Source organism: Oncorhynchus mykiss, chromosome 18, assembly GCF_013265735.2.
Source record: "Oncorhynchus mykiss isolate Arlee chromosome 18, USDA_OmykA_1.1, whole genome shotgun sequence".
In the NCBI taxonomy this organism is placed as follows: Eukaryota; Metazoa; Chordata; class Actinopteri; order Salmoniformes; family Salmonidae; genus Oncorhynchus; species Oncorhynchus mykiss.
Genome location: NC_048582.1, coordinates 57,334,693 through 57,351,978, shown reverse-complemented (window position 1 = coordinate 57,351,978; position 17,286 = coordinate 57,334,693). Strand labels below are relative to the sequence as shown.

Genomic DNA, 17,286 nt, shown 5'->3' with positions numbered 1-17,286 from the left:
TGTACCATGGTGCTATGTACAGTGTTCTTGGTTACATAACCCTCTCTGTACCATGGTGCTCTGTACAGTGTTATTGGTTACATAACCCTCTCTGTACCATGGTGCTATGTACAGTGTTATTGGTTACATAACCCTCTCTGTACCATGGTACTATGTACAGTGTTCTTGGTTACATAACCCCCTCTGTACCATGGTGCTATGTACAGTGTTATTGGTTACATAACCCTCTCTGTACCATGGTACTATGTACAGTGTTCTTGGTTACATAACCCCCTCTGTACCATGGTGCTATGTACAGTGTTATTGGTTACATATGTACAGTGTTCTTGGCTACATAACCCTCTCTGTACCATGGTGCTATGTACAGTGTTATTGGTTACATAACCCTCTCTGTACCATGGTACTATGTACAGTGTTATTGGTTACATAACCCTCTCTATACCATGGTGCTATGTACAGTGTTCTTGGTTACATAACCCTCTCTATACCATGGTGCTATGTACAGTGTTCTTGGTTACATAACCCTCTCTGTACCATGGTACTATGTACAGTGTTATTGGTTACATAACCCTCGCTGTACCATGGTACTATGTACAGTGTTCTTGGTTACATATGTACAGTGTTATTGGTTACATAACCCTCTCTGTACCATGGTACTATGTACAGTGTTCTTGGTTACTTAACCCTCTCTGTACCATGGTACTATATACAGTGTTATTGGTTACATAACCCTCTCTGTACCATGGTACTATGTACAGTGATCTTGGTTACATATGTACAGTGTTATTGGTTACATAACCCTCTCTGTACCATGGTGCTATGTACAGTGTTATTGGTTACATAACCCTCTCTGTACCATGGTACTATGTACAGTGTTATTGGTTACATGACCCTCGCTGTACCATGGTACTCTGTACAGTGTTCTTGGTTACATATGTACAGTGTTCTTGGTTACATAACCCTCTCTGTACCATGGTGCTATGTACAGTGTTATTGGTTACATAACCCTCTCTGTACTATGTACAGTGTTATTGGTTACTTAACCCTCTCTGTACCATGGTACTATGTACAGTGTTATTGGTTACTTAACCCTCTCTGTACCATGGTACTATGTACAGTGTTATTGGTTACATAACCCTCTCTGTACCATGGTGCTATGTACAGTGTTATTGGTTACTTAACCCTCTCTGTACCATGGTGCTCTGTACAGTGTTATTGGTTACATAACCCTCTCTGTACCATGGTGCTGTGTTATTGGTTACTTAACCCTCTCTGTACCATGGTGCTATGTACAGTGTTATTGGTTACATAACCCTCTCTGTACCATGGTGCTATGTACAGTGTTATTGGTTACTTAACCCTCTCTGTACCATGGCACTATGTACAGTGTTATTGGTTACATAACCCTCTCTGTACCATGGTGCTATGTACAGTGTTATTGGTTACTTAACCCTCTCTGTACCATGGTGCTGTGTTATTGGTTACTTAACCCTCTCTGTACCATGGTACTATGTACAGTGTTCTTGGTTACATAACCCTCTCTGTACCATGGTGCTATGTACAGTGTTCTTGGTTACATATGTACAGTGTTATTGGTTACTTAACCCTCTCTGTACCATGGTACTATGTACAGTGTTATTGGTTACATAACCCTCGCTGTACCATGGTACTATGTACAGTGTTCTTGGTTACATATGTACAGTGTTATTGGTTACATAACCCTCTCTGTACCATGGTGCTATGTACAGTGTTATTGGTTACATAACCCTCTCTGTACCATGGTGCTATGTACAGTGTTATTGGTTACATAACCCTCTCTGTACCATGGTGTTCTGTACAGTGTTATTGGTTACATAACCAACTCTGTACCATGGTGCTATGTACAGTGTTATTGGTTACATAACCCTCTCTGTACCATGGTGCTCTGTACAGTGTTCTTGGTTACATATGTACATTGTTATTGGTTACATAACCCTCTCTGTACCATGGTGCTATGTACAGTGTTATTGGTTACATAACCCTCTCTGTACCATGGTGCTATGTACAGTGTTATTGGTTACATAACCCTCTCTGTACCATGGTACTATGTACAGTGTTCTTGGTTACATATGTACAGTGTTATTGGTTACATAACCCTCTCTATACCATGGTGCTCTGTACAGTGTTATTGGTTACATATGTACAGTGTTCTTGGTTACATAACCCTCTCTGTACCATGGTGCTCTGTACAGTGTTATTGGTTACATAACCCTCTCTGTACCATGGTGCTATGTACAGTGTTATTGGTTACATATGTACAGTGTTCTTGGTTACATATGTACAGTGTTCTTGGTTACTTAACCCTCTCTGTACCATGGTGCTATGTACAGTGTTATTGGTTACATAACCCTCTCTGTACCATGGTACTATGTACAGTGTTATTGGTTACATAACCCCCTCTGTACCATGGTGCTATGTACAGTGTTATTGGTTACATATGTACAGTGTTCTTGGTTACATATGTACAGTGTTATTGGTTACATAACCCTCTCTGTACCATGGTACTATGTACAGTGTTCTTGGTTACTTAACCCTCTCTGTACCATGGTACTATGTACAGTGTTATTGGTTACATATGTACAGTGTTATTGGTTACATAACCCTCTCTGTACCATGGTGCTATGTACAGTGTTATTGGTTACATAACCCTCTCTGTACCATGGTACTATGTACAGTGTTATTGGTTACATGACCCTCGCTGTACCATGGTACTATGTACAGTGTTCTTGGTTACATATGTACAGTGTTCTTGGTTACATAACCCTCTCTGTACCATGGTGCTATGTACAGTGTTATTGGTTACATAACCCTCTCTGTACTATGTACAGTGTTATTGGTTACTTAACCCTCTCTGTACCATGGTACTATGTACAGTGTTCTTGGTTACATAACCCTCTCTGTACCATGGTGCTCTGTACAGTGTTATTGGTTACATAACCCTCTCTGTACTATGTACAGTGTTCTTGGTTACTTAACCCTCTCTGTACCATGGTACTATGTACAGTGTTATTGGTTACTTAACCCTCTCTGTACCATGGTACTATGTACAGTGTTATTGGTTACATAACCCTCTCTGTACCATGGTGCTATGTACAGTGTTATTGGTTACTTAACCCTCTCTGTACCATGGTGCTCTGTACAGTGTTATTGGTTACATAACCCTCTCTGTACCATGGTGCTGTGTTATTGGTTACTTAACCCTCTCTGTCCCATGGTGCTATGTACAGTGTTATTGGTTACATAACCCTCTCTGTACCATGGTGCTATGTACAGTGTTATTGGTTACTTAACCCTCTCTGTACCATGGTGCTATGTACAGTGTTATTGGTTACTTAACCCTCTCTGTACCATGGTGCTGTGTTATTGGTTACTTAACCCTCTCTGTACCATGGTACTATGTACAGTGTTCTTGGTTACATAACCCTCTCTGTACCATGGTGCTATGTACAGTGTTCTTGGTTACATATGTACAGTGTTATTGGTTACTTAACCCTCTCTGTACCATGGTACTATGTACTGTGTTATTGGTTACATAACCCTCGCTGTACCATGGTACTATGTACAGTGTTCTTGGTTACATATGTACAGTGTTATTGGTTACATAACCCTCTCTGTACCATGGTGCTATGTACAGTGTTATTGGTTACATAACCCTCTCTGTACCATGGTGCTATGTACAGTGTTATTGGTTACATAACCCTCTCTGTACCATGGTGCTCTGTACAGTGTTCTTGGTTACATATGTACAGTGTTCTTGGTTACATAACCCTCTCTGTACCATGGTGCTATGTACAGTGTTATTGGTTACATAACCCTCTCTGTACCATGGTGCTCTGTACAGTGTTCTTGTTTACATATGTACATTGTTATTGGTTACATAACCCTCTCTGTACCATGGTGCTATGTACAGTGTTATTGGTTACATAACCCTCTCTGTACCATGGTGCTATGTACAGTGTTATTGGTTACATAACCCTCTCTGTACCATGGTACTATGTACAGTGTTCTTGGTTACTTAACCCTCTCTGTACCATGGTACTATGTACAGTGTTATTGGTTACTTAACCCTCTCTGTACCATGGTGCTATGTACAGTGTTATTGGTTACATAACCCTCTCTGTACCATGGTGCTCTGTACAGTGTTCTTGGTTACGTATGTACAGTGTTCTTGGTTACATAACCCTCTCTGTACCATGGTGCTCTGTACAGTGTTATTGGTTACATAACCCTCTCTGTACCATGGTGCTCTGTACAGTGTTCTTGGTTACATATGTACAGTGTTATTGGTTACATAACCCTCTCTGTACCATGGTGCTATGTACAGTGTTATTGGTTACATAACCCTCTCTGTACCATGGTACTATGTACAGTGTTATTGGTTACATAACCCTCTCTGTACCATGGTGCTCTGTACAGCGTTCTTGGTTACATATGTACAGTGTTATTGGTTACATAACCCTCTCTATACCATGGTGCTCTGTACAGTGTTATTGGTTACATAACCCTCTCTGTTCCATGGTACTATGTACAGTGTTATTGGTTACATAACCCTCTCTGTACCATGGTACTATGTACAGTGTTATTGGTTACATAACCCTCTCTGTACCATGGTGCTCTGTACAGTGTTATTGGTTACATAACCCTCTCTGTACCATGGTACTATGTACAGTGTTATTGGTTACATAACCCTCTCTGTAACATGGTGCTATGTACAGTGTTATTGGTTACATAACCCTCTCTGTACCATGGTACTATGTACAGTGTTATTGGTTACATAACCCTCTCTGTAACATGGTACTATGTACAGTGTTCTTGGTTGCATATGTACAGTGTTATTGGTTACATAACCCTCTCTGTAACATGGTACTATGTACAGTGTTCTTGGTTACATAACCCTCTCTGTACCATGGTGCTCTGTACAGTGTTCTTGGTTACATATGTACAGTGTTCTTGGTTACATAACCCTCTCTGTACCATGGTGCTCTGTACAGTGTTCTTGGTTACATATGTACAGTGTTCTTGGTTACATAACCCTCTCTGTACCATGGTGCTCTGTACAGTGTTCTTGGTTACATAACCCTCTCTGTACCATGGTACTATGTACAGTGTTATTGGTTACTTAACCCTCTCTGTACCATGGTACTATGTACAGTGTTCTTGGTTACTTAACCCTCTCTGTACCATGGTGCTGTGTTATTGGTTACATAACCCTCTCTGTACCATGGTGCTATGTACAGTGTTATTGGTTACATAACCCTCTCTGTAACATGGTACTATGTACAGTGTTCTTGGTTACATAACCCTCTCTGTACCATGGTGCTCTGTACAGTGTTCTTGGTTACATATGTACAGTGTTCTTGGTTACATAACCCTCTCTGTACCATGGTGCTCTGTACAGTGTTCTTGGTTACATATGTACAGTGTTCTTGGTTACATAACCCTCTCTGTACCATGGTGCTCTGTACAGTGTTCTTGGTTACATATGTACAGTGTTCTTGGTTACATAACCCTCTCTGTAACATGGTACTATGTACAGTGTTCTTGGTTACATATGTACAGTGTTCTTGGTTACATAACCCTCTCTGTAACATGGTACTATGTACAGTGTTCTTGGTTACATATGTACAGTGTTATTGGTTACATAACCCTCTCTGTACCATGGTGCTCTGTACAGTGTTCTTGGTTACATATGTACAGTGTTCTTGGTTACATAACCCTCTCTGTAACATGGTACTATGTACAGTGTTCTTGGTTACATATGTACAGTGTTCTTGGTTACATAACCCTCTCTGTAACATGGTACTATGTACAGTGTTCTTGGTTACATATGTACAGTGTTATTGGTTACATAACCCTCTCTGTAACATGGTACTATGTACAGTGTTCTTGGTTACATAACCCTCTCTGTACCATGGTGCTACATAGTCAACCCCCTGCTACAATTGACAGGACAGGGAATCTCTTTACTAATGCAGCCTATTTATTATCCGTATATATCCAACCGCCCTCCACACACAGAGAGAGGGAGACAGACATACACCCAATTCACCTTACTGATTTCCTCCATAAATCATACTTACCCGAACCCTTCATATACAAGCACTTTCAGTAAAGCTGGTGTACTGGACTGGATGTTTGCTACCAGGTTGTCTCCCCTTGGGCTTCTCATGTACCATGCTGATACATTCTGAGTCTTGAAATCTTTCAGTATGTATGTCCTCATTTAAGTTGAATGAATCTATTTTACACTAACCACCCCTCTCTCTCTCTCTGCCCCTCTCTCTCTCTCTCTCTTGCCCCTCTCTCTCTCTCTCTTGCCACTCTCTCTTGTCCCTCTCGCTCTCTCTTGCACCTCTTTCTCTCTCTCTCTTTCTCTCTCAGACACAGATCCTCGTGTTCTGGAGAAACAGGAGCAACAACAGCCCACTTACCTGGCCCTGAGCTACATCAACAGGTAACATACATACCACAGGAGGTTGGTGGCACCTTATTGGGGAGGACAGGCTCGTGGTAATGGCTGGAGCTGAATTAGTGGAACGGTACCAAACACATAGTTTCCATGTGTTTGATGCCATTACATTCGCACCGTTCCAGCCATTTATTATGAGCCACCCTCCCCTCAGCAGCCTCCACTGATACACAAGTAAATGCCACGCACACACATTCACTCTATAGAGGGCAGCTCTACTGATGGAGCATTGACACAAAGATTAGCACACAGGACAGTTCCTACCTTCACTTTTACCACATCCTTGGTTTTCTTCAGGCTTTTAAACACCAATATGGTTTGGAGAAACATGCTTCTGTCAAGCAGAACATCGGATACAACTTCTTCTGCCAAGGCAGCAACTACTTTTCATGGGGTCCAGCCACATTAAGACAGTTATATCCAATTTCAAATATTACAGTTGACATCTGAAGTTTACATACACCTTAGCCAAATACATTTAAACTCAGTTTTTCACAATTCCTGACATTTAATCCTAGTAAAAATCCCCTGTCTTAGGTCAGTTAAAATAAAGTGGTGATACTAAGAATGTGAAATGTCAGAATAATAGTAGAGAGAATTATTTATTTCAGCTTTTATTTCTTTCATCACATTCCCAGTGGGTCAGAAGTTTACATACACTCAATTAGTATTTGGTAGCGTTTCCTTAAATTGTTCAACTTGGGTCAAACGTTTCGGGTAGCCTTCCACAAGCTTCCCACAATAAGTTGGGAGAATTTTGGCCCATTCTTCCTGACAGAGCTGATGTAACTGAGTCAGGTTTGTAGGCCTTGCTCGCACACACTTTTTCAGTTCTGCCCACAAATTGTCTATATGTTTGAGGTCAGGGCTTTGTGATGGCCACTCCAATACCTTGACTTTGTTGTCCTTAAGCCATTTTGCCACAACTTTGGAAGTATGCTTGGGGTCATTGTCCATTTGGAAGACCCATTTGCGACCAAGCTTTAACTTCCTGACTGATGTCTTGAGATGTTGCTTCAATATATCCACATAATTTTCCTACCTCATGATGTCATCTATTTTGTGAAGTGAACCAGTCCCTCCGGCAGCAAAGCACCCCCACAACATGATGCTGCCACCCCCGTGCTTCACGGTTGGGATGGTGATCTTTGGCTTGTGAGCATCCCCCTTTTTCCTCCAAACATAATGATGGTCATTATGGCCAAACAGTTATATTTTTGTTTCATCAGACCAGAGGACATTTCTCCAAAAAGTACGATCTTTGTCCCCATGTGCAGTTGCAAACCGTAGTCTGGGTTTTTTATGGTGGTTTTGGAGCAGTGGCTTCTTCGCCTTCCAGGTTATGTCGATATAGGACTCGTTTTACTGTGGCTATAGATACTTTTGTACCCGTTTCCTCCAGCATCTTCACAAGGTCCTTTGCTGCTGTTCTGTGATTGATTTGCACTTTTCGCACCAAAGTACGTTCATCTCTAGGAGACAGAGATGTCTCCTTCCTGAGCGGTATGACGGGTGTGTGGTCCCATGGCGTTTATACTTGCATACTATTGTTTGTACAGATGAACGTGGTACCTTCAGGCATTTGGAAGTTGCTCCCAAGGATGAACCAGACTTGTGGAGGTCTACAATTTTTTTCTGAGGTCTTGGCTGATTTCTTTTGATTTTCCCATGATGTCAAGCAAAGAGGCACTGAAGGTAGGCCTTGAAATACATCCACAGGTACACCTCCAATTGACTCAAATTATGTCAATTAGCCTATCAGAAGCTTCTAAAGCCATGACATAATTTTCTGGAATTTTCCAAGCTGTTTAAAGGCACAGTCAACTTCGTGTATGTAAACTTCTGACCCACTGGAATTGTGATACAGTGAATTATAAGTGAAATAATCTGTCTGTAAACAATTGTTGGAAAAATTACTTGTCATGCACAAAGTAGATGTCCTAACTGACTTGCAAAAACTATAGCTTGTTAACAAGATATTTGTGGACTGGTTGAAAAATGAGTTTTAATGACTCCAACGTAAGTGTATGTAAACTTCTGACTAGTGAAGACCAAAATAGTGAAGACATCACAACTATGAAATAACACATGTGGAATCAGTTAAGAACAAATTCTTAATTGAACTGCAATATGGAAGACTATCAAATGCTTCTCAAATATGCCCTCTGGTGGTCAAACTAGCAATAACTTGCATTAACAGGAAAAAATGGCTGACAAATAGATAACGTGCCACAGAATGCTGCAGCAGCCCGCAATGGATGCCGCACTATGACGCAACTTTTAAAGGAGGAATAACTGTACATATGTTAACTTGGGCAATTTTTAGCACTTTTCTGGGGTGCTTGATTTCTTTATTTGCTTTACTGGGAAGCTTAGCAGAGGTAGACATGCTCACGTTATTTATGTTCGTGCAGGGTGAGCTGCACATACAGTGAGGGGGAAAAGTATTTGATCCCCTGCGGATTTTGTTTGTTTGAGAAATTAAACAACAACAAGAAATTATCAGTCTATAATTTTAATGGTAGATTTATTTGAACAGTGAGAGACAGAATAACAACAAAAAAATCCAGAAAAACACATGCCAAAAATGTTATAAATTGATTTGCATTTTAATGAGGGAAATAAGTCATTTGACTTTTATACAGGTAACGAGCTGAGATTAGGAGCACACTCTTAAAGGGAGTGCTCCTAATCACAGTTTGTTACCTGTATAAAAGTCCACTTAAGCAATCAATCAGATTCCAAACTCTCCACCATGGCCAAAACCAAAGAGCTCTCCAAGGATGTCAGGGACAAGATTGTAGACCTACACAAGGCTGGAATGGGCTACAAGACCATCGCCAAGCAGCTTGGTGAGAAGGTGACAACAGTTGGTGCGATTATTCGCAAATGGAAGAAACACAAAAGAACTGTCAATCTCCCTCGGCCAGGGGCTCCATGCAAGATCTCACCATGTGGAGTTGCAATGATCATGAGAACGGTGAGGAATCAGCCCAGAACTACACGGGAGGATCTTGTCAATGATCTCAAGGCAGCTGGGACCAGAGTCACCAAGAAAACAATTGGTAACACACTATGCCGTGAAGGACTGAAATCCTGCAGCACCTGCAAGGTCCCCCTTCTCAAGAAAGCACATATACATGCCCGTCTGAAGTTTGCCAATGAACATCTGTATGATTCAGAGGATAACTGGGTGAAAGTGTTGTGGTCAGATGAGACCAAAATGGAGCTCTTTGGCATCAACTCAACTCGTCGTGATTGGAGGAGGAGGAATGCTGCCTATGACCCCAAGAACACCATCCCCACCGTCAAACATGGAGGTGGAAACATTATGCTTTGGTGGTGTTTTTCTGCTAAGGGGACAGGACAACTGCACCGCATCAAAGGGACGATGGACAGGGCCATGTACCGTCAAATCTTGGGTAAGAACTGCCTTCCCTCAGCCAGGGCATTGAAAATGGGTCGTGGATGGGTATTCCAGCATGACAATGACCCAAAACACACGGCCAAGGCAACAAAGGAGTGGCTCAAGGAGAAGCACATTAAGGTCCTGGAGTGGCCTAGCCAGTCTCCAGACCTTAATCCCATAGAAAGTCTGTGGAGGGAGCTGAAGGTTCGAGTTGCCAAACGTCAGCCTCGAAACCTTAATGACTTGGAGAAGATCTGCAAAGAGGAGTGGGACAAAATCCCTCCTGAGATGTGTGCAAACCTGGTGGCCAACTACAAGAAACGCCTTGCTAACAAGGGTTTTGCCACCAAGTACTAAGTCATGTTTTGCAGAGGGGTCAAATACTTATTTCCCTCATTAAAATGCAAATCAATTTATAACATTTTTGACATGCATTTTTCTGGATTTTTTGTTGTTGCTATTCTGTCTCTCACTGTTCAAATAAACCTACCATTAAAATTATAGACGGATCATTTCTTAGTCAGTGGGCAAACGTACAAAATCAGCAGGGGATCAAATACTTTTTTCACTGTAGTAGACTTCCTACTAGGGCGAGGGAGGGAGGGAGAAACTACTTTATTATCATTTAAGTCATGTTTATTTGTAGGTGTGTGTAACATGTAATGTGTGTCCAGGTTCATGACAGATGCAGCGCGTCGGGAGCAGGAGACCTTGAAGAAGCGGGCCACGCCCAAACTTTCCCTGTCAATCACAGGGGGTGTGTCTCGAAACAGCGTGGCCACGCCTCCACGCCACAGCAACGGCAACCTGACTCCTCCCGTGACTCCACCCATCACACCCTCCTCCTCCTTCCGTAGCAGCACACCCACAGGTAAGAGAAAGTGGACACTTATGATTAGCGCCTGGATGATACCAGTATTGTGATAATTGGATGTAACCTTTTAAAAATAATATTTTTTTTAACCGCCCTAATGTTGGAAACAAACATAATTTTGTTGTCATTCAGAGTCACATGTATTTATTTTCCAAGTAATGACACACAATATTTTACATACAGACAGTTTTTAAAGGACCAAAGAATTGGGTCTGCTTCGGGTTTTCATTTTTGCCATGGAAAAAATATTGTAACACTGGTATCGTCTTGGCCCTACTGAAGATGTATGGCCCCTTGTGGTCCTGTGTGACGCACTGGGTAAAACATGGTGATCGCAACTCCAGGATTGTGAGTGTGTTTATCGCTGCGTTCACCCATCAGGAAATGTATGCACCCACTACTGTAAGTCTCTTTGGATAAAAGTGTCTTCTAAATGGCTTTGCCTCTAGTGTTCTAGACTGAGGCTCAATGGAACATTCCTATTGGGAGTGTTCTAGACTGAGGCTCAATGGAACATTCCTATTAGGAGTGTTCTAGACTGAGGGTCAATGGAACATTCCTATTGGGAGTGTTCTAGACTGAGGCTCAATGGAACATTCCTATTGGGAGTGTTCTAGACTGAGGCTCAATGGAACATTCCTATTGGGAGTGTTCTAGACTGAGGCTCAATGGAACATTCCTATTGGGAGTGTTCTAGACTGAGGCTCAATGGAACATTCCTATTGGGAGTGTTCTAGACTGAGGCTCAATGGAACATTCCTATTGGGAGTGTTCTAGACTGAGGCTCAATGGAACATTCCTATTGGGAGTGTTCTAGACTGAGGCTCAATGGAACATTCCTATTGGGAGTGTTCTAGACTGAGGGTCAATGGAACATCCCTATTGGGAGTCGCACTTCCTATTGGGAATTGCACTGTGTGTGTGTGTGTGTGTGTGTCAGAGCCCAAAAGCAGATGTGCAATTCCTGCCCAAATGTTTCCAATCGCAGCATTAGGTCTGCGCTTACACAACCACGCACCCACACACACCCTTGTTGAAATCCTTTTAACATGTGCCAGGGTGCCATCCACTTCCTCCTGCTGAGGTGAAGTGTTTCCTGTGTAATGGTGGGGGTACAGTGTGGGATGGGGTTGTAATAGTCAGTGTGAGAGTGGAAAAAGTTGTGCACTTTTTCCAGGCAAAGCAACGAGGATACCTCCCACTTAATGATCTCTTTCAGGGAGCCAACCCCCTCCCCCTGGGTTCCCCTGACTCACACACACATACACCAAACCCTCCCCTGTGCTAGTTCCATCAAATTCCCCTCTCCCTCTCTGCCCCTCTCCTTGAGACGATAGACAGATGTAACTGTCTGTGTTTCCCCTATAGTTATGTTCTCTGCGTCTCCTTACTCTCTGTGTGTGTTCCCCCTCCAGGCAGTGAGTATGACGATGAGGAGGTGGACTATGAGGAGTCAGACAGTGATGAGTCCTGGACCACGGAGAGTGCCATCAGCTCCGAGTCTATCCTCAGCTCCATGTGTATGAATGGAGGAGAGGAGAAACCCTTCGCCTGCCCTGTGCCTGGCTGCAAGAAGAGATACAAGGTGCAGTACACACTGAGCCCCAGCTCACTTCACTGTATGTGGTACCTAGCTCTATTCTTCTGCTATACTCTAGTCATCTATATATCAGTTCAGTATAGCCTATGATCTGAGTACTGGAGGTTTTCACTTCAATACAGGATCTTCCTCTAGCAATGTCAACGTTTGCAATGTTGTTCCTGGATGTTGCTTTTCAGGATCCTCACTGAGAAAATGTAAAGGGAAATTATTATTTGTATTCCTTTTTTAATTTATTAGATGGGATAGTAAGGATGGGAGGAGGGGGTGTGTTAGAACAGCAGTCATTTGAATTTAAACCCACACTTGCACAGGTATTCTGGAGGCAGAGTCTTAAACCGCTAGCCCAGCCCAGGGTCCTCCTGTTGCCCTCCTGATAATGTCTCTCCCCGTCATTCAGAATGTGAACGGTATTAAATACCATGCCAAGAACGGCCACCGGACACAGATCCGTGTGCGGAAACCCTTCAAGTGCCGCTGTGGGAAGAGCTACAAGACGTCCCAGGGCCTGAGACACCACACCATCAACTTCCACCCGCCTGTCTCCGCCGACATCATCCGCAAGATGCAGGGCTAGAGACGATCATCGTGACAACCCCTGGTCACACCCCACCATGTATACCCCCCAAACATTACCCTATTCCTCACCAGCACTACCCACCCAACCACCCCAAACCTTTTCAATTGTCAATATCCACCTCACCACTCCCAACCACCCAAAACATATCCCTATCCCTTCTGGCCCAACATAGGGGTGACAACCCAAACCCCTATCCCTTCTGGCCCAACATAGGGGTGACAACCCAAACCCCTATCCCTTCTGGCCCAACATAGGGGTGACAACCCAAACCCCTATCCCTTCTGGCCCAACATAGGGGTGACAACCCAAACCCCTATCCCTTCTGGCCCAACATAGGGGTGACAACCCAAACCCCTATCCCTTCTGGCCCAATCTTAGGGCTGACAACCCCTATCCCCGCTGGCCTAATCTTAGGGGTGACAACCCTTATCCCCTCTGGCCCAATCTTAGGGCTGACAACCCCTATCCCCGCTGGCCTAATCTTAGGGGTGACAACCCTTATCCCCTCTGGCCTAATCTTAGGGGTGACAACCCTTATCCCCTCTGGCCTAATCTTAGGGATGACAACCCCAAACCCCTATCTTAGGGGTGACAACCCAGACCCCTATCCCTTCTTGCCTCACACTAAAGGATCTAGTGCATGCTTTAAGTTGTTTAGACTTTGTCTTGTATTATGTTGTATGGTTTTGACATGCTATCTCTATAGGCTTAGTTTTGTTGTTGTACATTTGCACATTCTTATGCTATCACAACAATTGTCCTTACTTTTTGTATTGACATACGGTGCTAACTGTAAAAAAAAATATATAAAAAAAAGAGTAATGTGAGAGAAGGATGAGGGCAAGAGGAGTGGATGAATGGAGTTGTGTTTTACAGTCTATATATAGATATATAAACAATAGGTGTGTGTATATACAAATATATAAGTATTCATAACCATATACAAAATAGTTGCTTTATTTTATACTTTATTTTTCAATATATTTTCCAGATATTTTATCGATAAGTGTGTTTCATTCCTCAACCCCCTGAGACAATCTGTTCTGTGGTGTCATAGTTCAAAGTTGAAACAGCTAGGTGACCTCAGGTCTAGATATTCCCAGCAGCAAAAAAAACAAACTGACTAGGGCTTGAATTCTAACTTCAGATCTGTGTACAAAACAAAAATGGTTTCTCCTATTGCTATTTAATGCACGATTTGCGCTGAAGTTACATGCAGATTTCATGTTATCATTTGGCCCATATAGAGAAACAGAGAAAGTATTGAATCCCTTCATTCCCACAGTTCTAGAACAGTTATAGGACTGATCCCCAATGATTCCGGAATGTATTGTCCATCCTGTATTCTATAAGGTTATTCCAGACTAGTGTGAGCAGACCAGTTGAGGCGTCATACTGTATTCTCAAAGGTTATTCCAGACTAGTGTGAGCAGACCAGTTGAGGCATCATACTGTATTCTATTCCATTTGTCAAGTATTGTTTCTGGTTACTTTTCCATGATCATTGCCAACAGCTCTCTACTGCCAAACATTGACATGTGCCTGAGGGGGAGAGAGACTGTCATAAGGTTTCATCTTAGAGACGCGCAAAAGTGTCAAGGGAATACTGTCTCATTGCGCCTCAAGTGTGAGTGTGTGTGCATGCTTTTGTCTTAAAGTATGTGTGTGTGTCGAGAGATTACACCTACAACCTTTGATTGCCTTGCGTTGTAGACCATAGCATTCCAGTAGTCAGTGTGAGTTGCTTCTTAGGAGAGTCTTTCTGCAGTAAGTGAGCTTCTAGTGTTATTCTTCTTTCTGTTAGTCCTCTATAGTATTACAATTTATGGCTGAGGCTCAAATGTGAGTGCCAGGTCACTGGGCGAGTCCCAAATTGCACCCTATTCCTATGGGCCCTGGTCAAAAGTAGTGCCATACCAAGGCCTTGCCCATTGCTCCTGTAGAGCAGGAGAGTGGTGGACGTGATCCAGTTGGGATATCATGCTTTCAGAGTACAGCGGAGTCATTTTGTCAAAACATTTCTAACCTGTCATTCAGTTGTGTGACGGTCCCCCACCACACACAACCCCACTTTACATGAGTGTGGCAAAGTGCCGTTAAGGTCAGGGCCCGTATTCACAAAGCATTTCAGAATAGGAATGCTGATCAGATTTTCCTTTTAAAATCGTAGGAGGGGGGGGACCTGATCCTAGAACAGTACTCCTACTCTGAGATGTGTTGAACACAGGCCCAGGATACAAGACAGAAAGAAAATGTCAGTGAAAGAGGAAGGTAGCATCGTTGGGGTAGTGTTTTTGTGTGGCGTACAGAACTCGTTCCGGACTCTGTGCCGGGTTTTCCGTACTTGGAAGCCTTGGCTCCGTAGCAGCTTTCTGGCAAGGGATCGGAGACGCAGGTCACCATGGTTACACTTTAACAGTATTAGTGGGGATGGGAGGATTACATTAGTCGTGTGTGTATGAGGGGGACTATTTCGATATACTGTGTACAGTGAATGTATTGTAATGTGTGTCTTAAGTGCTTTTAAATTATATTTTCATATGTTTCCTATTTGTGCAGAGGTTATGAGTAGGGAGACCTGTGTACTATGTCAAACTGTCTTTTATATACAAGAAGCTGCTTCATAAATGTAAAATGCCATTACATTAAAAAAACTCTGGAGCCCAGAACTGTCTGTGGTTGATTGGTGTGTGTTGTGACCCCCAAAGACAAAATGACAATTGTATCCATTTGACAGGTGTACTTTATTCATAAAGATATTTTTAATGCACACATACAAACAAACCTACACTCACTCTCAAAGCTGCAACTTTGAAACCAAAAGTACAGCACTGTGGTCACGTGGAAAGAACAGTCAAATCTCAGACAGATGTCAAGAACTAAAGGAGACTCAATGTGGAGACGCACGCACAGCCAACAGAAACTGACCCCGACAAAGGAGGAAAAGATGAGTCTCAGGTCATACATAGACTTAACACAGTGAAAGAGACCATAGCCAGGTGTACAGTATTTTTTTTCTATAGCAGTCATATTTCCAGTTACCTTCCCTCCTACTGAAGGAGAATGTTAGCCTATCCAGAGACCAGGAAGTAAAACAATTGGTCCATCATTCTGTCACTACTAAAACATTGAGGTAATGAGCAATTCAGCCACATTTCTCCATAATAGTCCTACTTCTCATATATATACATACATTCAGAATAATGAAGCATTTTTAGTGCAGTCGAATTTAAACAGTAGTGCTATTTCCTGTTTTTTATTTTTTTAAATGTCTTTTGCTGACAAGAGTCTGTCATGCTGTACATTCGTTTCCCCTAACCACAGATCTAGGATCAGATTACCCAACCTTAACCATTAGGTAAAACCCAAAACGGACCTTAGATCAATGTAGAGGCAACGTCAACCTACTCCCCATCCCTGGATGTCACCTGTTTCTAGGTGTGGCTACGGAGTGATGAATCCTACGGATACTAAACACATGCAGTGATGACACTACAACCCCGAAGCAGAAAAATGACATCATCAACATGGGACAAAACCAAAGTGATCCGAACTTCTCACGCAAAGTATTTTTTAAGATTATTTCCCTAAACCGGAACTGACAAATTCCCCCTTACACACTCCTTGATGTTTTTGAAAGGTAGCATTTATTTATTATTTAACCTTTACTTAACTGAAAGGTAGCATGTGAGGCCAGGATTGAAGTTAATTCCATTTAAATTCAGAACATTTAAAAGAGTAATTTTCCCCAGATTATTTTTCAATTGTTGATGTGATGATTTGTAATCTCCCCTCCTAGTCAGAGTTGAAATGAAATCATCCCAAACCCCAATTTGAGCACATGTTCCTAGAATTATTCTAATTTAATCCAACCTTTTACACACACCCCTCCCCGTTACTCCATGTTGTCGAAGTTTAGCACATGGCCATCAAAGTGTGTGAGCACGTGCTTCTGGAAGAGCTGCTGATGGCAATCGAGGGGGAACTGCTCAGAGCACACGGGACACACCTTCCAGTGGCTCTCCACGTGCTGCTCAAAACTACGCTGCTCAAAGTGGGGCGGGAAGATCACCTCGCACAACGGACAGCGCTTGTGGACTTCATTACTGAGTGGAGGGGGGGGCATAGAAAATAATAGATGAGGAGGAGAGAGAGAGAGGGAGTAGAGAGTCAGGAGAGAGGGGGAACAGCGAGGTGGTGAGAGAGAGGGAGCAGAGAGAAAAGGATCAGGAGAGAGGGGAAGAGAGGGAGCAGAGAGGTGGAGGGAGCAGAGGGGGAGCAGAGAGAGGGAGCAGAGAGAGTAGGGTTAGGTTTT

General features: G+C 42.8%; 2 protein-coding genes across 4 annotated transcripts in view; one reads left to right on the top strand and one right to left on the bottom strand.

Annotated features, from left to right (window-relative positions):
• The window catches only part of LOC110496580 (juxtaposed with another zinc finger protein 1), a 37,451-nt gene extending 21,814 nt beyond the window's left edge, over nucleotides 1-15,637 (top strand). Inside the window, exons 2-5 of the mRNA XM_021572551.2 lie at nucleotides 6,421-6,493; nucleotides 10,592-10,788; nucleotides 12,207-12,376; nucleotides 12,792-15,637. Coding sequence (XP_021428226.1) covers nucleotides 6,421-6,493; nucleotides 10,592-10,788; nucleotides 12,207-12,376; nucleotides 12,792-12,968 — 617 coding nt within the window. The 3' untranslated portion in view covers nucleotides 12,969-15,637. The remainder of the gene's footprint in view (nucleotides 1-6,420; nucleotides 6,494-10,591; nucleotides 10,789-12,206; nucleotides 12,377-12,791) is intronic.
• A 59-nt stretch (nucleotides 15,638-15,696) lies between these two features.
• Nucleotides 15,697-17,286, bottom strand: part of tax1bp1a (Tax1 (human T-cell leukemia virus type I) binding protein 1a) — a 43,533-nt gene continuing 41,943 nt past the window's right edge. For all 3 annotated transcript variants that reach the window (XM_036953325.1, XM_036953324.1, XM_036953323.1), the window contains exon 17: nucleotides 15,697-17,077. In XM_036953325.1, the coding sequence (XP_036809220.1) occupies nucleotides 16,867-17,077 (211 nt within the window). In that variant the 3' untranslated portion in view covers nucleotides 15,697-16,866. The remainder of the gene's footprint in view (nucleotides 17,078-17,286) is intronic.